At 35.3% G+C, this 20957-nt stretch overlaps 1 protein-coding gene across 1 annotated transcript in view; it reads right to left on the bottom strand.

Annotated features, from left to right (window-relative positions):
- Window positions 1–20957, bottom strand: part of MALRD1 (MAM and LDL receptor class A domain containing 1) — a 578637-nt gene that overhangs the window by 124845 nt on the left and 432835 nt on the right. Inside the window, exon 34 of the mRNA XM_057732597.1 lies at window positions 300–501. Coding sequence (XP_057588580.1) covers window positions 300–501 — 202 coding nt within the window. The remainder of the gene's footprint in view (window positions 1–299; window positions 502–20957) is intronic.

Below are 20957 nucleotides of genomic sequence, written 5' to 3'. Positions count from 1 at the left end.
AGAAACTTTTGAAATAAAGAAAGTGGACAAGGAAGCTACACTGATGGAACTAAATTTCCTCTGGGTTTCTTAAAGAACTTTAGTCAGTTATTTCGTTGCCTAGGTGACATGAAAATTCAATGGTAAAGTTTCACAGGGAGAAAAGCTTTACTCCTGACAACATAACGCTGCTCTTTCTACAATGTATGAGTAGGACTGAATGTGAAATGAAATGTAATTCCTCAGAAAGTCCTAATTATTCTATATTTAGATGTTTAAAACAATCCTTGTTCATCCCATTTTCTGAAGGAATCGCTTACCTCCAAATACACATTCTGGGGTAAAGGAGATGTCATCTAAGGCAATAAAGATGTTCTCTTTTCCACTCAAATCAGCTTCAAATGCCACCTTAAATAGACTGTTACTGGAGAGAGGTACATGTCCATACAGCCAACCGGTTCTTTTACTGCCGATCACTGACCACATCAGGATGTTGAGTCCAGATTCCTCAATAGTATACACCTAATAACAGAGAAGAGAAACAAACAGAGAAAAATCAACTCTTTCATAGTTTGAATGTTAGAGGAATACAGGCATGAGGTTGTTGATGAAAGAATGAAGTCTGCCAAAACGTGACAGGTCATTAACAATACTTTCTAAACATACAAAACTGTGATTATAAAATGAGCCTATGGATGTTATATTTTCTTTGGTGAATTAGACCTTTGTTTAGTTTTGTCATATGAATTTCCTGTATACCAAATTAGACACAGCCCCTAACTGTAACTATAACTATAACTAACTATAACTATAACTACAACTATCACAAGTATCTAAAAAGCTGGAGAAGATATACAACTAGAATTTTTTACTGCTAAGAAACTTCAACCATGTTCGACAAAGATTGCATTACTGGAGAAAAAGAAAATCCTCATAGTAAATGCATATGACAGTATACAAGTCATTTCAGAAATCAAAATAATATGATGAAAATATTTAACATTTTGACAGAAAATCTACCTGAAATAACTGGTATCAATACTCAGGACTTTTAAAAGTATAAGGACTAACAAATTCAACAAACAAGAAGTGAAACAGAAATAGTTAGCTTTGAAACCAACCACCATGACAAGTTCTGATCATTCTTTTTAAACAATAAAAACAATTCAGAACAAAACAAAAAGAGCCATTTCCTATTGCTCTTCAAAAACTCTATTTAAGCAAAAAATAAAGTTGAAAAGATATTTTTCTATATTATTTTTGTACCAAACTTTTACAATGATCATTTCCTTAGTTGCTATATTTTTGTATATACTGCTTTTAATGCACTTCAGTAATCACTTAACCCTTTCTTTTACGTGGGAAAAATAAGACTCAGAGTAAAGAAAACACATGGATAGTAATTTTCCTCTACTGCAATAGTTTTTTTGTTCAATGACATTCATCTCAACTGAAAAACTTACTTTCTCACTTTTTTCTGTGTCAACATATATCTATGGATAATTTATCTTGCAAAAATTTATCCAAAATTTATACTAATAGAAGGAAAGGACAATATCACTCATTCTGTTACACATGATACTAACTGACATTCTAGAAGTCCTACCAAAGACCATCAAATAATTCAGACCCAGAAATTAAGCATGTTGCCAATGTGCACCACTACAAAAAGTCCAAGGTCAAGTCAGAAATCCAACTGTTAATGGAAATTAAACATAATATCAAAAATAAATCAAGATGACAGACAAAAGAAAGGAAGAATGAAAGGAAGGAAGAAAGAAAAAAGAAAGAAAAAGAAAAATTTGGCCAAAGCTGGAAACCTGAAAAGTGAGACTTTAACAACAACATTTTGGAAAAGCAGACATTTCTTAAGCAAAAATTACCTTTTATATTGATTTCTCAGTAGATAAAATAAGCTAAGATTCAATATGAAAGTAATTTGGGTCAATTGACTATTTCCAGTCCCACAAATAAGCAAACACTCACCACAAAGAGTCCTCAGCTCCAAGATTTAGTGAATACTTAGTTTTCAAATTCATGCAAATTTTCCCCGTTTTTTAAAAGCTAAAAATAAAAATGTATGAAGCTCTGATTGACCTTGATAACAGGACAACTCTACAAAATCAAATTCAATTGAGCCCTCCTTTTGCATAAATCCCAGGTTACATCACAAAGATTTAAAAGGAAATAGCTTTATTTTTTTTTATTTTATAACCCCTTTTCTGGGAAAATCACTTCAGAAAACCAAATTTCATGAAAATATAACACAACCTTTTCTGATTTTGTTCAAAACTCCAGCATACATGTATTTTCTTTATTAATGTAACTAACTCTTTTTATTATTTAACACTTCATTTTATTCTTTGCTTTCAGTCTTTTTAGTGTTCAATCAACCCCACATGCTCTTGACAAATTCCCTTTCCTTCCATTCTCTTTTTACTCTGCTTCTCAAAACCCCACCATGACATCTCCTGGCCATCCCTCTCGCACCCGCTCATCATGAGCATTAACTCTCCAGCATATGTCAGTCTTTATTTGCCCTATTATTTCATCCTACTACAGTCCAAATCAATTCTGGTCGAGTTTACTAACTTATTACTTAACTTCAATGAAACTTTTTGACAAGTTCATCCGTTGTCTCAATAGTAATATGCATTTATAGTACCACTAATGTATTAAATTGAACAACTGCATGTCATGTAAAGCCTTTCTGTAGCCACAATGGCCAATGGAAAAAACTGGAAGGATCATTTATGGACTCTACTCAATGCTGGATTTTATTTATGGCCAATGGGAAATCCTCTAGGCTAAAATTATGGTATATATTTTTTGTCTTTCAATAGAAATAATACACATTGTCTCCTGAGAGTTTTTTGAGTATGTGTGTGACAACACTCAGCAAAGTATTTATTTTAAAAAACTTTTAAACAACTATCACTCTGAAAAATTAAAATGGCTAATATCCTCAAAAATAATTAATTCTAATTTCATTTGTTTGTAATTTTGTATTTTATTACACATACTTTACTGAAAAGTAATTCATGTTGCAGCAATAACTTATTATTTGAAACAGGTTTCTAAAAATCACCTGCTGGATAAATAATTTGTCTACTTCTATTTTTATATTCCAAATTTTGGGTGAACTCTCACCATTAATATAATAATTGTCAATATTATATATTGTAAAACAATCATTACTGTCATGATTTTTATTATGAAAACAAAATGTATGCAAAGAATATACAAAGGTATATTATAATGAAGTCTCTACATTATAATGAAGTTTATATTATATTCAAAGGTGATATTATAATCCAAGCTTATAATGTAGGGAAGAAAAACTTGAAGAGAACTTGCTAAATCAAAACATAGATAGTCAGAATAAAATAATATTATACCATTTAAACACAAATATTATAACATTAACCAGTTAAATTTATGTTAAGGCTTTGAGGAAGCAACTCCTCAGCACTTATTTAGAATGAACATTCCTTTGGAAGAAACATTCAACAACAGATATGAAGAGGTAATAGAAAACGAGCAAGGATGATTAAATTCCAGAACAGTATGGCTATTACAGGCCAGCTTTATCAACAATATCCATGTATCTAGGTTGTCCTGGTAAAGAATTAAAAGAATTCGATCAGTGGCTTTTCCTGAAGTTCCTCTCCTGCAGCTAGTCAGTCTCCAGGTTCCTGAAACATTGAGGCCAGGTCCTAATGCTGATTTAGAGACTCTGAATGGGCACTTTTGGATATTAGAAACATTTATCCATTTCATTAGGTACTTAGCTCATTAAAATTAGTGTGTAAAATGCGTCAGTGAGGGGAGACCTTGGCTTTACTTGCCCCCGCCCCATTACTCTCAGCTGTTCTGCTAGGTGTCTGCTCTTTAATCATCACTGACAGGGCAAAGCAAAGAACTGAACTATGCTTAATCCTTAGCAGTGAACAATTTCTCATGGTTTAATTTGAAAACACTCAAATCTTATATGCAAGGAAAGGAAATAATCAAAAGTAATAATCAAAAAAGGGAAATTTCCCTCAAAAGGGAGGTTACAGGCTTTACATTCATTTAATAAAGAATAGAATAACAGTAATATTGCCCATATTATAAAATTTAGCACATTCACATACATTACGTCACAGGAAACCTACTACATGTGTGGCTATAGGGTAAGATTATTAACTGTCCTCTACAGATCTGGGGTTAGAGATGTAGAAAGAGGTTAAAAAATTCATTACATGGTACAGCAAAGACCTCTAGTCTCCGGGACAGCATGTGAGGAGCTTGGAAATTGTCAGTCTAGTCCTCATGACAAGAAAAAAGCAGAATAAACTGAAAATCAACAACTTTTCCTTAATTCTTCAGTGAACTGAGGTCACAGGGTAATCATGACCACTGCCCCCAAAAGTGTAATGAGAGACAGGTAAGAATTACAACTTACTAAAGCAGAAACTCAGGGACAGAAACCTCTGTGGGGTTTCTGTAATAGGGTAGGAAAGCCTAAACAGTAGTTGATGAATTGCTGGAGACTCAATATGGACAAGTTTGAAAGTTAAACAATCTTGTGTGTGTGTTGGGGAGTGGATCTCCAAACTTTTGTGAGTTAGACCTCCAGGAGTCCTCTCAGGTTCTCACAGGGACAAATTACAGAAAAATGCCCTCAAATTATTGGCAGGAAGAGGGTAAAAGTAGCCATTTTGAAATATACACATGGCATTCTATTCTTTTCAGCAAGACCTGCCTATTTAAAGAGAGCCTAACTGACTAGGTTTACCAGAGCCTAACCAAATTGGGGAAAAGAAGACACCCAACTTCAGCCCCTGGTAGTTTTCCATGTAGGGGAATTACCAATTCAGCTTCCTCTAGTTTTCCTGTATTACCTAAGGAAGGAAAAAAGTAAAAATCTAACAGGCAATTGTGAAGGATACAACCCAGGGGTAGGAAAGGACTCACTAAAAGACTGAGGCCTAATCACAGCCCTATAGAGAGCTTTCTCCCACCCCACAACTTACCAACACATACGCAGGGCTTCTGTCTAATAATAGGGGGATGCAACTGAAAGAACAGTACATTGTAGACCTTATTTAGGAAGAAATCTCTCTGGAAACTCAAAGACAAGAGAGGAGATAAAACAAGGAGAACAGAGGAAATTAGAGCCATTAATACCTACACTTATAGCAAATAGTAAACACATCCTAACCTTTAGCTGGATGAATAAAAATCTCACACTTAAGGCCTAATTTTTTACCCAGTACATCATGTCAGGCTGTCAAGGCACAGACCAAGCATCAGAACCAGATTTAGACACAGTGGAGATGTTGAAATTATCAACAGGAAATTTAATACAAGTATGAAAAAATGGAAAACGTGGAAGAACAGATGGACAATATAAGCAGAGAACTGGAGGAAATGCTAGAAATTAAAACAAAAGACTCTAACAGAAATGAAGCATGCTTTAATGGGCTCATCAACAGCCTGGACACAGCAGAGGAGAGAATCAGTGAGCTTGAAAATATGTCAATAGAAACTTCCAAATCTGAAATGCAAAAAACAAAAGAATGGAATAGACTATCCAAGAATTTTGGAATGGTAATAAAAGGCATAACATGCATAATGTGAATACCAGTAGGAGAAGAAAGAAAGAACAGAAAAAATATTTAAAGTGATAATAAATGATATTTTTCCAAAGTTAATGACAGACAACAAACCACAGGTCCTGGAAGATCTGAGAACACCAATATGATAAATGCCAGTACTAGTCTTTATCTATACCAAGGCACATGCTATTCAAAGTGCAGAGAATCAAAGTTTAGAGAAAATCTGTCTAATGAAAGAAGCCAGAGGGAGAAAGCAACTTACAGAGGAGCACAGATAAGAATTACATCAGACTTCAGAAACCATGCAAATGAGAAGACAGCAAAATGAAATAAAGTGCTGAAAGGAAAACTCCAGCCTGGAATACTACTATATCCAGCGAAATTATCCATCAAAATAAAGGAGAAATAAAGATTTTCTCAGACAAATAAAAATTGATAAAATTTTTTGCTAGTACATCTGCCTTGCAAGTAAAGTTAAAAGAAGTTCCTTAGAGAAAAGAAAAATGATATGGTCAGAAAATCAGATTACACAAAGAAAAGAAGAGTGTTAGAGAAGGAATAAAGGTAAACAAAATATTTTATTTCTCTTATTATTAATTGATGTAACAAATAGTTTAGTCAAGAATGTATTCACTGATTTTAGCTTTTGGGCAAGTGAAATGTATGGCAGTACATTATAAGAGAAGGGAGCGAGGAATTGAGAATACTGTGTTATAAGGTACTTGCACTACTCATGAAGTGGTAGAGTGTTATTGGAAAGTGGACTTGGATTATTTGTAAATGCATATGGCAAACTCACGCACCAACAATTAAAAAGAAGTATAAATGACATGCCAAGAGAAAAGGAAAAAAAGGATTCATAAAAAATGTTCATTAAAAACAAAGAAGGCAGGGACTTCCCTGGTGGCACAGTGGTTAAGAATCTACCTGCCAATGCAGGGACAAGGGTTCAAGTCCTGGGCTGCAAAGATCCCACATTGCTGCGGAGCAACTAAGCCCATGTACCACAACTACTGAGTCTGTGCTCTAGAGTCCTCAAGCCACAACTACTGAGCCTGTGTGCCACAACTACTGAAGCCTGCATGTGTAGAGCCCGTGCTCCGCAAGAAGAGAAGCCACTACAATAAGAAACCCTTGCACCACAACGAAGGGTAGCCCCTGCTCACCGCAACTAGAGAAAGCCCTCACACAGCAACGAAGGCCTAATGCAGCCAGTAAATTAATTAATTAATTAAAAAAATAAATAAAAAACAAAGAAGTGGAAAAAGAGTGTAAGATGCACAGACACAAAAAGAACAAAGTTAAATGTAAAACAGAAACAAATACGCTAGGTATTAACCCAACTATCACTTTAAATGTCAGTTTGCTAAACATACCAACCAAAAGACAGGGATTGTTAGAGTGGATTAAAAAACAAGACCCAATTATGTGTTGTCTACCAGAAACTCAAGTTAAATATAAAGCCACAGGTAGATTAGAAGTAAAGGGATAGAGTAAGACATACCATGCTAATACGAATGAACAGAAATCTGGAAAAGCTATATTAATTTTAGGCAAAGCAGGGTAGAGTTTGGAAAAAGAAAAACATTATGGATAAAGAGGGCATTACACAATGAGAAAGTGGTCAGTTCTCTAAGAAGACATTACGATCCTGAATATGTATGCACCTAACAACAGAACATCAAATACTTGAAACAAAAACTGGTAGAACTGCAAGAAGAAGTAGATGAATCCACTCTTACAGTTGAAGACTTCAACATCCCTCTATCAATAGTTGACAGACCGGGAGGCATTAAATCAGTAAGGGCACAGTTGAACTCAATAGCATCAATCAACTGGATCTAATTCATTGATAGACTACTTTACCCAGAAACAGCAGAATACACATTCTTCTCAAACTCACAGGGAACAGTCACCAAGACTGAAGACATCGGGCCACAAAATACACTATCACAAAATAAAAAGAGTAGACTCATACCATGTATCCTCTCAGATCATAATGGAGTTTAACCAGAAGTCAATAAAGAAAGATAGCTGGAAAAAAAACATAAATACTTGGCGATTATATGACATACTTCTTAATAACACATGGGCTAAAGAAGGAGTCACAAGAAAAACTAAAAGGATTTCAAACTAAATGAAAATTAAAATACAACTAGTCAAATTTTGTGTGATAGTGAAGTCATGCTTACATGGAAACTTTATAGAATTAAATGCATATAGTAGAAAATAATAAGGATCTAAAATTAATCATCTAAACTGGTCCTTTCAAAGGAGCAATAAAATTACTAAATTTCTAGCCAGGTTACCTAAGGGAAAAAAACGACAAGACACAAATATAAATGAAAGAGTAGCCATCACAACTGATCCCCTGAAAGGATAATAAAGGGTAATTAATTATTAAAAACTCCAAGCCCACAAATTTGATAAGCTAGATGAAATCGATCAATTCCTTGAAGGCACATCTACCAAAACTCATACAAGGGAAAAACAGATAATGTGAATAGGTCTTTATCTATTAATGAAATTGAATCAGTCATTAATAAATATTCCAAAACAGAAAGCAACAGACCCAGATGGGTTTCATGGTGAATTCCACCAAGATTTAAAGGAAGAAATGGTATCAGCTCTCCACGGTTGCATTCAGAAAATAGGAGAGGAAACATTTCCAAATTCATTCTATGAGACCAACTTTACCCTCATACCAAAACCAGACAAAGACACTACTAGAAAGGAAAACTACAGGCCAATATCTCCTCTGAACATAAATGCAAAAACCCTCTACAAAACATTAGCAAAATGAGTCCAACAATGTATAAAAGAATTATACACAGCCACGAGGTAGGATTTATTCCAGGTACATTAGGTTGGTAAATATGACAAAATTGATTAATATAACCTATCATATCAGCAAGCTAAAGAAGAAAAATCATATAATTATATCAATATATTCAGAAAATCATATGACAAATTTTAACATCCATTTATGATCAAAACTCTTAAGAAGCTAGGAATAGAAGGGAACTTCCTCAACGATACAGAACACTCTACAAAGAACCTATAGCTAATCTCATTCTTTTTTTTTAAAGTTATCAGTTTTCATTTTTTTATAATGAAGAACATAGATGTTTTGTGTTCTGAGTGCTGCTTTTTGTTGTCATCACACATTCATTCACCATTTTATTCATTCAGTCAATAAATATTTATTGAGTTTTGGTTAAGTACCAGGCATTGTTTCAGGTACAGCAGAAAAATCTTAGCCCAGTCTTACTCTTACAGTCTTATCACAGTAGTTAATCTGTGCTATCCAACATAGATACTTATAAGCTTCTTTTTCAATACATTTAGATTTAAATATTTTTGTCGATATGCGCCTGAAATTGGAGTTCTTTAAATCTCTTTTGCCTGGTGTATGGTGAGAAACTTTCCTGTGCAGATCAGGAACAAAGATGTCTGCTTTCACTGCTTATATTAAACATTGTATTAGAAGATGTATATAATGCAATAAGAGAAGAAAAGGAAATATATGGTATCCTGATTATAAAGACATAAAAGTGTCTTTGTTTGCAAGCGACATGACTGTCTATGTAGAAAATTTCAAAGATTCATCAACAATGAAAACAGCTCCTATAACTTTAAGCAACTACAGCAAGGTTGTAGGATACAATGTACAAAAGTCAATTATTTTCTTATATTCCATCAATGAACAATTGGATTTGAAATTAAAAACATAATACCATTTATATTAGCACTGAAAAAAGAAATATACACATAAAAATGTAACAATAAAGTACATGGTCTATACGAAGAACACCACAAAACTAATGAGGCAAAAACGATCTAATTAAACAGATGATATTTCATGAGGAGGACTCAACATTGTCCAGATGTAAGTTCTTCCCTACTTGATGTATAGATTGAATTCAACCTCAGCTAAAACCTCAGCAAGTTATTTCAGGGCTATTGACAAATTCACTCTACAGTTTATAAGGAAAGAAGAAATACTTAAGACTAGGCAGCACAGTGTTGAAAGAGAGAAAGTCAGAGGACTGACACTACCTGACTGCAACACTTACTATAGGGCTACGTTAATTAAGACAGTGTGCTATAGGGGGAAGAATAGACAAACTGATCACAGGAACTGAATATAGAGCCAGAAACAGACCCACATAAATATGGTCAACTGATCTTTGGCAAAGGAACAAAGGTGATTCAATGAGAAAGTTTAGTGTTTTCAACAAATGGTATTAGAACAACTAGATCCACATGCAAACAAGTGACTCTAGACTCAGAGCATCCATGTTTCACCAAAATTAACTCAAAATGGTTCACAGACCCAAATGTCAACCACAAACTATAAAACATCTAGAAGATAACATGGGAGAAAGTACAGATGATCTTGAAATTTGCAGTAACTTTTTAGATAGAAATCCAATATCATGAACCATGAATGAAAAAAATTGGTAACTGAATCTCATTGAAATTAAAAGTTTCTGCTCTGTGAAAGACACAGATAACGCAGAGACTGGAGAAAATATTTTAAAATACATATCTGATAAAGGATTGTTATCTAAAATACACAAAGAACTTTTAAAACTCAAAAATAAGAAAACAAACAACCGGATTTAAAAATATACAAAATATCCAAACAGATTCCTCACTAGGGAAGCAATACAGGTGGCAAATAGGCATAGGATAAAATGTTGAACATCATACGTGATCAGAGAAATACGAATTACAACAATTATAACACATATTAGAATGGCTAAAATCCCAAGCATTGAAAATACCAAATCCTCTCAAGAAACAAAGGGAACTCCTTTTCCTTGATGGTGGAAATGCAAAATGGTACAGCCACTTTAGAACACAGCTCAGCAGTAATTTCTCACAAAACTACACACATCCTTACCACATGATCCAGCAATTGCACTCCTTTATATTTACCCAGAAGATTTGAAAGCTTAAACCCACACAAAACCCTGCACATTAATGTTTATTGCAGCTTTATTTATAATTGTCAAAACTAGGAAGAAATAGAAAGGTTTTTCAATAGATGAATCAACTTTGGTACATCCATACACTGGAGACTTACTCAGCGATACAAGAGAAGTGAGCTATCAAGCCACAAAAAAAGACATAGATAAATTCATATTTCTAAGTGAAAGAAGCCAATCTAAAAGGGCTACCTACTGTACAATTCTAACGCTGTAAATTTCTGGAAAAGACGACAGTAAAAAATGATCAGTGGTTGCCAGAGGTGTGGGGAGGTAGGGAAGGATGACTACATTGAGCACAGGGGATTTTTAGGGCAGTGAAACTATTCTGTATGAAACTGTGGATACATATCATTGTACATTGTGAAAATCTATACAGCACAAAGTATGAACTTCAATGTAAACCATGGACTTCAGTTAATAAAAAGATTGGACTTCCCTGGTGGTGCATTGGTTAAGAATTCGCCTGCCAACGTAGGGGACACGGGTTTGATCCCTGGGCAGGGAAGATACCACATGCCTCGGAGCAACTAAGCCCGTGCACCACAACTATTGAGCCTGTGCTCTAGAGCCCATGAGTCACAACTATTGAGCCCGTGAGCCACAACTACTGAAGCCCGTGCGCCTAGAGCCTGTGCTCTGCAACAAGAGAAGCCACCGCACTGCAACGAAGACCCAACACAGCCAATAAATAAATAAATAAATTTATAAAAAAAAATAATAAAGAGATAATATTGGCTAATCAATTTTAACAAATATACTACAGCAATGTAAGATGTTAATAATAGTGATAACTTGGAATTGGGGATAATAAGAGTGGATACTGTATATAGGAACTGTCTGGGCATTCTGCTCAATTTTTCTATAAATTTTATTTATAGAAATAAAGTCTATTAATTTAAAGAATATTTTTAAAAACTCAAACTATACACAGTAGTGAATGACAGAGCTAGTGTGGAATTTTCCTGATTTGCTGTGATTCACTCAATTGCCTATTTTGTTGGAAAAACACAATTGCCTCATCCATTTCAATGCCAATTAAAGGGATTATTCAAATAGTCACTTGGTCCTCTAAACACATGTACTCACCCTCTCTTTCCTCCCTACCCTCTTTCCATCACACTTTCTATTTCCAATTTTGGACGTTTAAAAAAGTCAGGCGGCATACCACCTCTAACCTTGCCAATGTCAACTCCTTTCCCTAACTCTCTCTTTAAGAGCAAGCCCCTGTGCCTGATCAGAGGCAAGAATTATCAAAGTGCCAGGTATATTAAGCTATCAAAAGAGGCACTTAAGAACTCAGTAATATCAAGTTTCTAGAACTGGGTCCCACAACAAAGATAATAAAAATGTCCTTACAATGGCATAAAATTTTTTCAAGATCTGTCCCTATTCCCCTTTCCTCTGTGTCTTCTTACTCTCCTCCTCCCTATGCTCTAGCCACAAGACTCCCTTGACCATCTCCCTACACACCAGGAACACTCCTGACTTGGGTCTTTGCACTGTTTTTTCTTTGTCTGTTCTCACATTCTGGGCCCTATATCTGTGTGGCTCACAACTTCACCTCCTGCAAGTGTTTGCCCTAAGCTTACATCCTTAATGCGGCTTGCTCTGACCACACCCAGCCCCACCAGTGCTCCCACACTGCTTTACTTTATCACAGAGTCTTGAAAAAGACCACCCAGCTTACTCACTGATCATATTTCCTCCTGTTTAATGGCGGTTTCCCCATTATAACACAAACTCTACAAGAGCATGGAGTTGTCTATTTTATTTATGTATGCCCAGAACACTGCCAGGTACATAATAGGGGCTCAGTAAACATTTGCCAAAGAATGAAAGAACGGAAAAGCTCAAGATTTAAGAACTTTACCCTTGGAAGGATCTTGGAGATCATCTACTCAAATACGTCACAGGGACTAGAGACCAAGGAACTCACTGGTCAGTGGTGGAAGGAGAAGCAACATCTAATGTTTCTCGCTGCACAAGTTCCACCTTAAGTTCTACCGTAGCAAATTCATGATTTTATCTGATAAAGACATGTATCTACTTATAAAAATCAGGATTATTCAAGTACTGCCGTGAGAGCTAGCAATGCTCTCATCACTATTTTTACAAATAGTTACTTGTTTGCACGAAAACATCACCACAATTTTCTTTCTGGGTTAGGTTGTCAGTGAGTTATAAATAAGCTATGATGTCTTAAAATTTTAAAATTCACCATAGGTAAGCAGGGAAATGGATGATTTTTTTTAAACGCTTAGAACAATCAGAATTTGAATTGCAGAACAATCTGCATTTCAGCTCTGTCCCCTAAAGGCTAAGGAAATAGATCACTCTTTTTTCTTTGCCTTTCTCATTTGAGATGGGAGAAAGGGAATCCAGTTTGCTCTGCAACATCTCAGAGCAAATTAAATGAGTTCACTGACATGAAAACCCCGTTCAAACTATAAAGGACCAGCCAAGTTGGCTGGTGAATATTTGTGGTAAAAGGAGGCATTTCTGGTCCTCTCTGTCATATTTAAAAAACATATAACTTTCCTTCAGAGTTTTACCTTCCTAGCAATGAGAAGACTGAAGAGTGTTACAGTCAGGGGCTAGGACCCGGATTCGAATCCTGGCTCTGCCAATACTAAATTGGATGTCTTAGGCTAAATTATGTAATCTTTTAAAGCTTTGATTTCTCTTCTGTTAAATGGAAGAAATATTGATATCTTCCTGATAGGTCTGTTATTAAGTTTAAATTAAAATAATGTATGTAAAGTAAGTATCAACACTAAATACATTTCCTTCTTACTATTACTCATGTGCTTGCTATTATACATTGTATATCATCTACTCTGAAAAAAGAGTTAATATAATAGGATGAGTCATATTAATAAGAAAGTTTAGGCAATTTCATCATAAAGAGCTGACACATTTGTGGGATTTTAAAAAATGATTTCAGGGTGCAATTTCAGGTTTTTCAGATATAAATGCATTGCTGGGGTCCTTGTAAATACGGGGAATGAGAACCAGAGAGTTTTAGAAATTCTCTAAGGTTCCAGTCACTAGCAACTTAGAAAGCTGGGTCTAGGACATAGGTTTCCAGCCGATTGCCCTTCCTGAATATCATTCGTTTGCAATAAACATCACTGGCTGTATCAGAGGAAGAAGAGCTGCAAAAAATTACAGCTACTATGCGTGTGGAAATTGAAGTGGCTGATTTGTATTTAGCTCTACAACATTAACTTCACATTCTCTGCAAGAGACAGACTATTTAGGAATAATCAGAAATAAAGTACCAACCAAATGTCTCTGAAGAGCAGAATGACCTGTGTAGCATTCCCTGTTAGCCTGATAACTCCATGTTTTTTTCTCCCAACTAATCATTGTTACAGACTACCTTCAAAGTACCTTCAAAACATCTTCCCTTACAATGAAGGAAAACTTAGACTGTAAAACAGCAAACAGAAAAAGAAAGTGGAATTATTTCCTTTTTTTTTTTTTTTTTTTTTTTTTAGTGTATCCTGCAAAATTACAACTGTTTGGAAAAACGGTGTCTGGTTCTGACGGCTATCTGAAAACATATGTTTACCTACACACCTCAAGAATATTCCACTGTAAAGACAGGAAAAATACTGAAAGAAATCCACAGAAACACAGGAAAATTAAGGGCACATCTACCAACATACAAAAATAGCAAGGACTTTCTGGAAATTTTAAACCAAATGGAAACTGTTGGTTGAAATAACATAAAACTGAGAAACTTGCAAACATCTACAGGTGGGAAAAAAGACCAAGAAATAAGTGACTGTTCCCAGTGGAATTCTGGAATAACTCAAAGAGATGGACAGCATAGAGAAGAAGGTACAGATGTGTCACCAGCTCATTATTTATCAAAGAATTCTGTAAAAAGCCAGGTCAGTCCCCTATGTTAGGAATTGCTGATGCTAGCATGCGAACTTAGGACACACAGGGTGGGTAAATACTGCTGGAGTGGGAGATCTGACATAGGAGCTTCCACAAATGGGCACTGAGATCAGAAAAGTAAGGTGGTGGCCTTGTGACCGCCACCAAATACTTATACCTCCCTCAACAAATAAGCAAGCTACCAGTACATCAGAAATGTAAGTCCACTAGAAAGTGCACCTCCTCCTTTACACCAGAGCAATGAAACTGGAAATCTTGAATTAGAATGCATACTCACTGCTAGGGGAATAAAATGTCTTACTTGGTCTGATGCAATAAAATACACACACACACAGTGGTAATATTATCCAAGCTAGACTCATCCACATAGAGGAATAGAAAACCAATAGTAAGTAACCCGACAGTTGAGGAAAATTCTGAGAGACAGAAATTAAATTCAACACAATACTGAACACCATGAGAAAAACTGCTAATAAAATAAGTGGGGAAATATATAAAGAAATATAATTAATTCCCTTGAGAGACTGGAGTGTCCAATCATATTTATAAAATAGAACAAAGTAATACAAAAAAGAAGCATTCAGAGTTCTTGGAAATTAACAAAATGATCGCTAAAGTAAAGCCCCCAGAGATGAACTGAATAGCAGAAATGATACAGATTAAATTTCATAAAGTGAAATTTATCCTCCCATGACGACAGTGTCACCCAGGATCAAGAGATGAAAACTTTCAGAATATACGTTAGGGGATAACAAGGCTACATCCAGCAGTTTCCACTTCTAACAGATTTTTTTAGAAGGAAATAATTAAATGAATTACTGATGAAAATCTCCCTGAGGTAAAAAATGATGATAGTCTATCAAATTCCAAGGAAAATTTATCAACTCCAGGGATTAGAAGAATAGTTTACCCAATTTCTGAGAGAAAAGTAGGATGTGAAAATCCTGGAGGAGAAATGATCAGACAGACATCCATCTTCCACAAGGTAGATAGATATTGGATATTAGTATACAGTGCAGCAATGCCTTCAATTAATTAAGGAAAAATAATTTTGAATCTAGAAGTTCATAGCCAAACTATCTTTCCAGTATGGGTCTATGACACATTTCTTTTAGTCAATTAGGAACTCAAAAAGCTTACCAGCCATGCACTATTTCTGAAATATATTTGACTAAAACATGTTACAGGCTGCGTGTGACCATCCAAAGTTCATATGTTGAATCCTAGACCTCAATATTTTAAAATGTGACTGTATTTAGAGATAGAGCTTTTAAAGAGATAATTAAATTAAAAGGAGGCCATTAAGGTGGGCCCTAATCCCATCTTGCTGGTGTCCTCTTAAGAAGAGGAAATTTGTACTTAGGGAAAGATAGCACGGATGCACCCACATGAAGAAAAGACCAGGTGAGGACATAGTGAGAAAGCAACCATCTGCAAGCCAAGGAAAGAGGACTCAGAAGAAACCAAACCTGCCAACCCCCTGATCCTGGACCACTAGCTTCCAGAACTGTGAGAAAATAAATGTCTGCTGTTTAAGCTACCCAGTTTGCGGTATTTTGTTATGGCAGCCCTGAGCAAACTAACAAACATATCAAACAAAAAGAATCCAATAGAGTAAACTGCAAAGGAATTAATAAAGAGTAGAGACCAAAGATAATGGTAAAACATATAGTGTTACTTGATAATTATACATTGGTGAGGTCTAAGGCATTTTAAAGAATACGGCTGCCAGGAAAATAGATGAATCATTTACACCACAAATCTAACGTTCCGGCCAATTTTAGTAAGTCATAGAGCTGTTTGGGTGGATGAACCAGATCAGTGAAATTTTGCCAAAGGTCTTTTTTTTTTTTTTGAAGGGTGAGTAGGTTACAAGTATGCACTTCCTTTTCAATAAAAAAGGATAAATATTTTAAATATACTTAAAATTGTGTCCACTTTAGAAGAAAGATACAGCAATTAAAACTTATAAACACTGGGAAGAAGGAGGAGTAAAGGAAATGCAATCAATCTATCTAAAGGCAGAGGTATAGAGGAAAATAATGAAACAAGAAAGAAGACGAATCGAAAATATACACAAAAAATGGTTCATACATATGTGAAAGGACTGAATGGACTTATTAAAAAATAGAAACTCTGATTATGGAAAAAAATAATCCAGCCATATGCTATTTATAACTGACATAACTAAAGTCACGTGTCACGGGATAGTTAAACATAAAGCAGTGAGTAAGCTGTTAAGGAATTTATTTTTTAAATGGTAAGACTGTCCATATTATTAACAGACAAAATAAGATTTCAGGAAAGTACAAAGGGGGTATTTAATATTGATAAAAGTTATAATTCCTCAAGCACATATAACTGTCTTGAATCTTCATGCATTCAACCATATGGCTTTGAAATATAAGGGCTGAGACCAATAAGAAAAAACTGAGACTTTATTAGTGGATGAATTTAAAATATCTTGTTTTCCTAAATTGACAGATTAAGTAGATAACAGTGAATAAGGATGTAGAGGATTATGATTTAATATATCTCTGTTGCTATCATCTCTCTGTGCATCTATCTATCTTGGTATCCAATTAAGAAACAATCATTCTTTCAACCATCTTTAGAAAATTTACAAGTGCATATATGAACTTAACATATGATTATGAAAGCATGTCCAATTAACAGGGGGAGGACACAGGATTGAATCAGCAGTGTTGGAAGAACAAGCTTCCTATTTGGAAACGAAATCATGAGTCTCTAACTTCTCACCATACATACGCAAAATCAATAAGTGAATGAATTAGTTAAATCTAAAAAATCAAAATTACAGGATAACTTTAAGAAAATGAGAATATTTTGTTATTTTATGACAGGAAAGGGCTTCCTAAGCAAAGCATTAAAACCAAAACCTATAAGGAAAATAGAGACTGACAGATTTCACAAAATAAAAATGTAGGAGAAAAGTTGCTTTAACTATGAATATGTCAAATGCTTTTTTTAAGGAGTAATATTCAGCTTGGGACCCAGACTTCTAAGCAAAGCTGACTTTTGGTTTTTTCTCAAGGTGACTTTACACCTCGCCTGCTTGTAGGCAGGTGTAAGAAATACCTTCTTTTGCAAATTCCCATGTCTCTGTCCTAAGACTCTGTGACTTAAAAAACTTTAATTTTTAGCAGCACAACTCTTCAACTTGAGGTCACTTTTCTTTTCCTGCTTTTATTTTATTCTAAAGGGAAAGTCTAATTTGAAGGTCATATTCGATGAGTTCCTTCTCCTGAGTGTCAACCTTTGCATTTCATGTAATGCCTTCCCAGCCTGCTAATTTATACTTTAATAGAAACTTGCAGCAGTGTTTTTACCATCCGAGGTTTATTTTTCTATTATCTACAATAAAAGATACACAGCACATATCAGCATCGTTTCCTCTATCTGCCCTATCCAAATATCTTTGCTGTCAAGGTCTCTGTGCCCACCTTTGCTAAGCTGTTAACATAAGCTTATGATTCTCACTATGTGATGGAAGATACATTGTGTCTGAAACACTCTCCTAGGTGTCCCCCATCACAGGGTCCTGAGATCATGCAAACTGCTTGGCAAAATGCCCAGCACACCAGATAAAACCTTCCCTTTCTTCTCTTGTATTCAATAAGACCTGTCAGATTAAATATAGGATACTGATATAACATAGGGAGAATCCTGAATGTATACACCAAAAGGGAAGAAATCACTAAAAAATACTTTGGTTCATTTTAACTATTGTTCCTGCATATTACCAGTGTCACATCTTACAAATGACTGCAACACACCAGTATGTGTGACACATTGAGGATTACTTTCCTAGTATATTACTAGCCATATTTCTGTTAAATTAGTATGAAATGTTCAAGTGTGGGGTATAATTTAGGGCTTCGACAAGTCTGTTTAGAGGCAGAAATTTGCTAACTATGCTCAATGACTCCTACACATACTTCCTACCTTTTATGCTTGGGGATGTTTGCATATATTATTGTTTCCTCTTTTAAACACTATGTAACGTTGTTCTCAAATGCTGCCTTTGATAAGCAGTGTACCACCACTTGTGGAAACGATGACCATGAGGTTCAGCGTACAACAGAAGAGAGAGAGAACTAGTTAGTGCGGGACAGTGAAAATGCATTTAAAAAAAGAATAAAATTATGATCAAATACTGATAGCACCTCTCAACAACTTTCATAATAATATAACATCATAAAATGCATTTTTAATTTAAGCACTAATAATAAAGAAAAGGATTAAAGAAAAAAATCTGAAGTGTAAATTGCCTTAAGCATATGTCATACAAACTGGTACCTACTTAATTTTGAATACAAATTTCTATACAAATACAAGTACATTCACCGGAAGAATTTCTACAGCACTAGTGATAATTAAGAAATGGGCCAGACCCTCATTTGTGTGGTAACATCTCATGGTAATAACCAGAGCTTTTGGGCAAGTGCTTAACACAGGTAATCGTTTTGTAAATTATTACTTCATTGCACTAAGTGGTAACCTAGTGCCCTGATTAAGTGAATGTAAATCTAAAATGCATTTCCTTTATTGACTAGGAACTGTTTATATTTCATTGATTCATTATTCAATTATTTCTGATTATATTATTATATATGGTGATGAGGGTAATTGCTGATTGATGCATTAGATGTCCTTTCCAGAACATCTCAAAGTACCTGGCTCTTGCTGGTGCATTGTGCCTCTTTGTGCATCCCCCAGAGGGCACAAGGTCATCCTGTATTTAAGAAACAAGGCTGAGCTGAAGTGAGACTCTGTTTCTTCTCTGCTAAACTTCTTATTTTTTTTTTTTTTTTCTTTTTGGCCGCATGGTTTGCAGGATCTTAGTTCCCCAACCAGGGATCGAACCCCGGTCCTTGTCCGTGAGAGCACAGAGTCCAACCCACTGGACCGTCAAGGAACTCCCTAAACTTCTTACTCTTTAGTTCATGGGTCTGGAAGCTTCACAGGTAATAAACAGACTTTCCTCCTGCATTATCCTGCAGAAGTGGGCCTCTGAAAGGTCTAGTTCTTCTAACAGGACAGCTATAAGTCTAATGACAAACCCAAGAGGACTCCGAAACTGACTAGAGGAGGCCTGGATCAGTATGACAAAGAGGATGTAGTCTTGGTAGCTCTTATCCTTGAAGAGTTCATTCACAAGTTAATCATCAAAAGCAGCAGCACAAAAGGATTAAATGGTATGTCACACAGGCAATTATCGGAAAAAGAAATACCTATAGCATCCCCCACATCACCTCACACACACTACACATTTAGGGAGCACATTTAGGACGATTTAAATAACCACCAACTTTGTTTTTGTTATATTTGTAATTCAAATCAAATTTATACTGAAAACTACAATATGCAGAGCACGAAATATGCAAAGCATCTTTTAAAGAATCAGATTTCAATAACTATTGGTAGAAAATAAGAGATGATTTTAAGTAATGAATTATGGAAAATATGCCATAAAATACCCATCTAGTTCTGGGAGGCAGTAAGCATAGTAATTCAAAGTAGACGCTATAGCCGGTGGATCTGGGGACACCCTGGACTGCCACCTCGTAAAGAGCTCTGTGCCCTTGAACAAGTTCCTGAAGCTTTCTGTGTCTCATTTTCCACATTTGTTAAAATGTAGGTAATGTCATTACTTGCTTTATTGGAAGGTGTGAGGATTAGATCAATCAACATGTGTAAAGGACTTCAGTGTACGGCATACCCTCTGATATTATTCTCAGCTTTTTTTTTTTCTCTGCTCTTACTATGTTCCTAAATATTTTATTAAAACAAAACAAAGCAGGACTTCCCTGGTGGCGCAGTGGTTAAGAATCTTCCTGCCAATGCAGAGGACATGGGTTTGATCCCTGGTCCAGGAAGATCCCACATGCTTTGGAGCAACTAAGCCCAGACAGTGCAACTACTGAAGCCTGCTCTTCAACAAGAGAAGCCACCACAACGAGAAGCCCGCACATCGTAACAAAGAGTAGCCCCCACTTGCTGCAACTAGAGAAAGCCCATGCACAGCAACGAAGACCCAACACAGCCAAAAAAACCAAAAAACCAAAAAACAAAAAAAGCAAAATTCACAAGCATGGGGCCGTAGCAATAATGGCTTCCCGGATGGAATATTTACATGCTAAATTCCAGAGGTTTTAGCAGAAATCATTTAGCTCTAAAACTCAACTTTAAAATAAAGACAATTTCAACCTGGTAGGCTAACTGTTCTGATATATAACAATAGCCTTCTAGAAGCCCATTTAGATATATTAATTCATTTGTTAACACTGAAAGAAGTTTTAGGAAATAGTTCATTTCCCCCCCTTGAGCAATTAGAAATTTCTATAAATTACAAAAAGTGTTATGAAAAGTATTAATTATAAAAGTTCCTTTTTGTGTCTTTAAAAAATGAGTCTGGAGTAATAAAAGGATATTAGTCATTTATAGA

This window comes from Hippopotamus amphibius, chromosome 4 (assembly GCF_030028045.1).
Source record: "Hippopotamus amphibius kiboko isolate mHipAmp2 chromosome 4, mHipAmp2.hap2, whole genome shotgun sequence".
Taxonomy (NCBI): domain Eukaryota; kingdom Metazoa; phylum Chordata; class Mammalia; order Artiodactyla; family Hippopotamidae; genus Hippopotamus; species Hippopotamus amphibius.
This window is presented reverse-complemented; position numbering and strand designations above follow the sequence as displayed.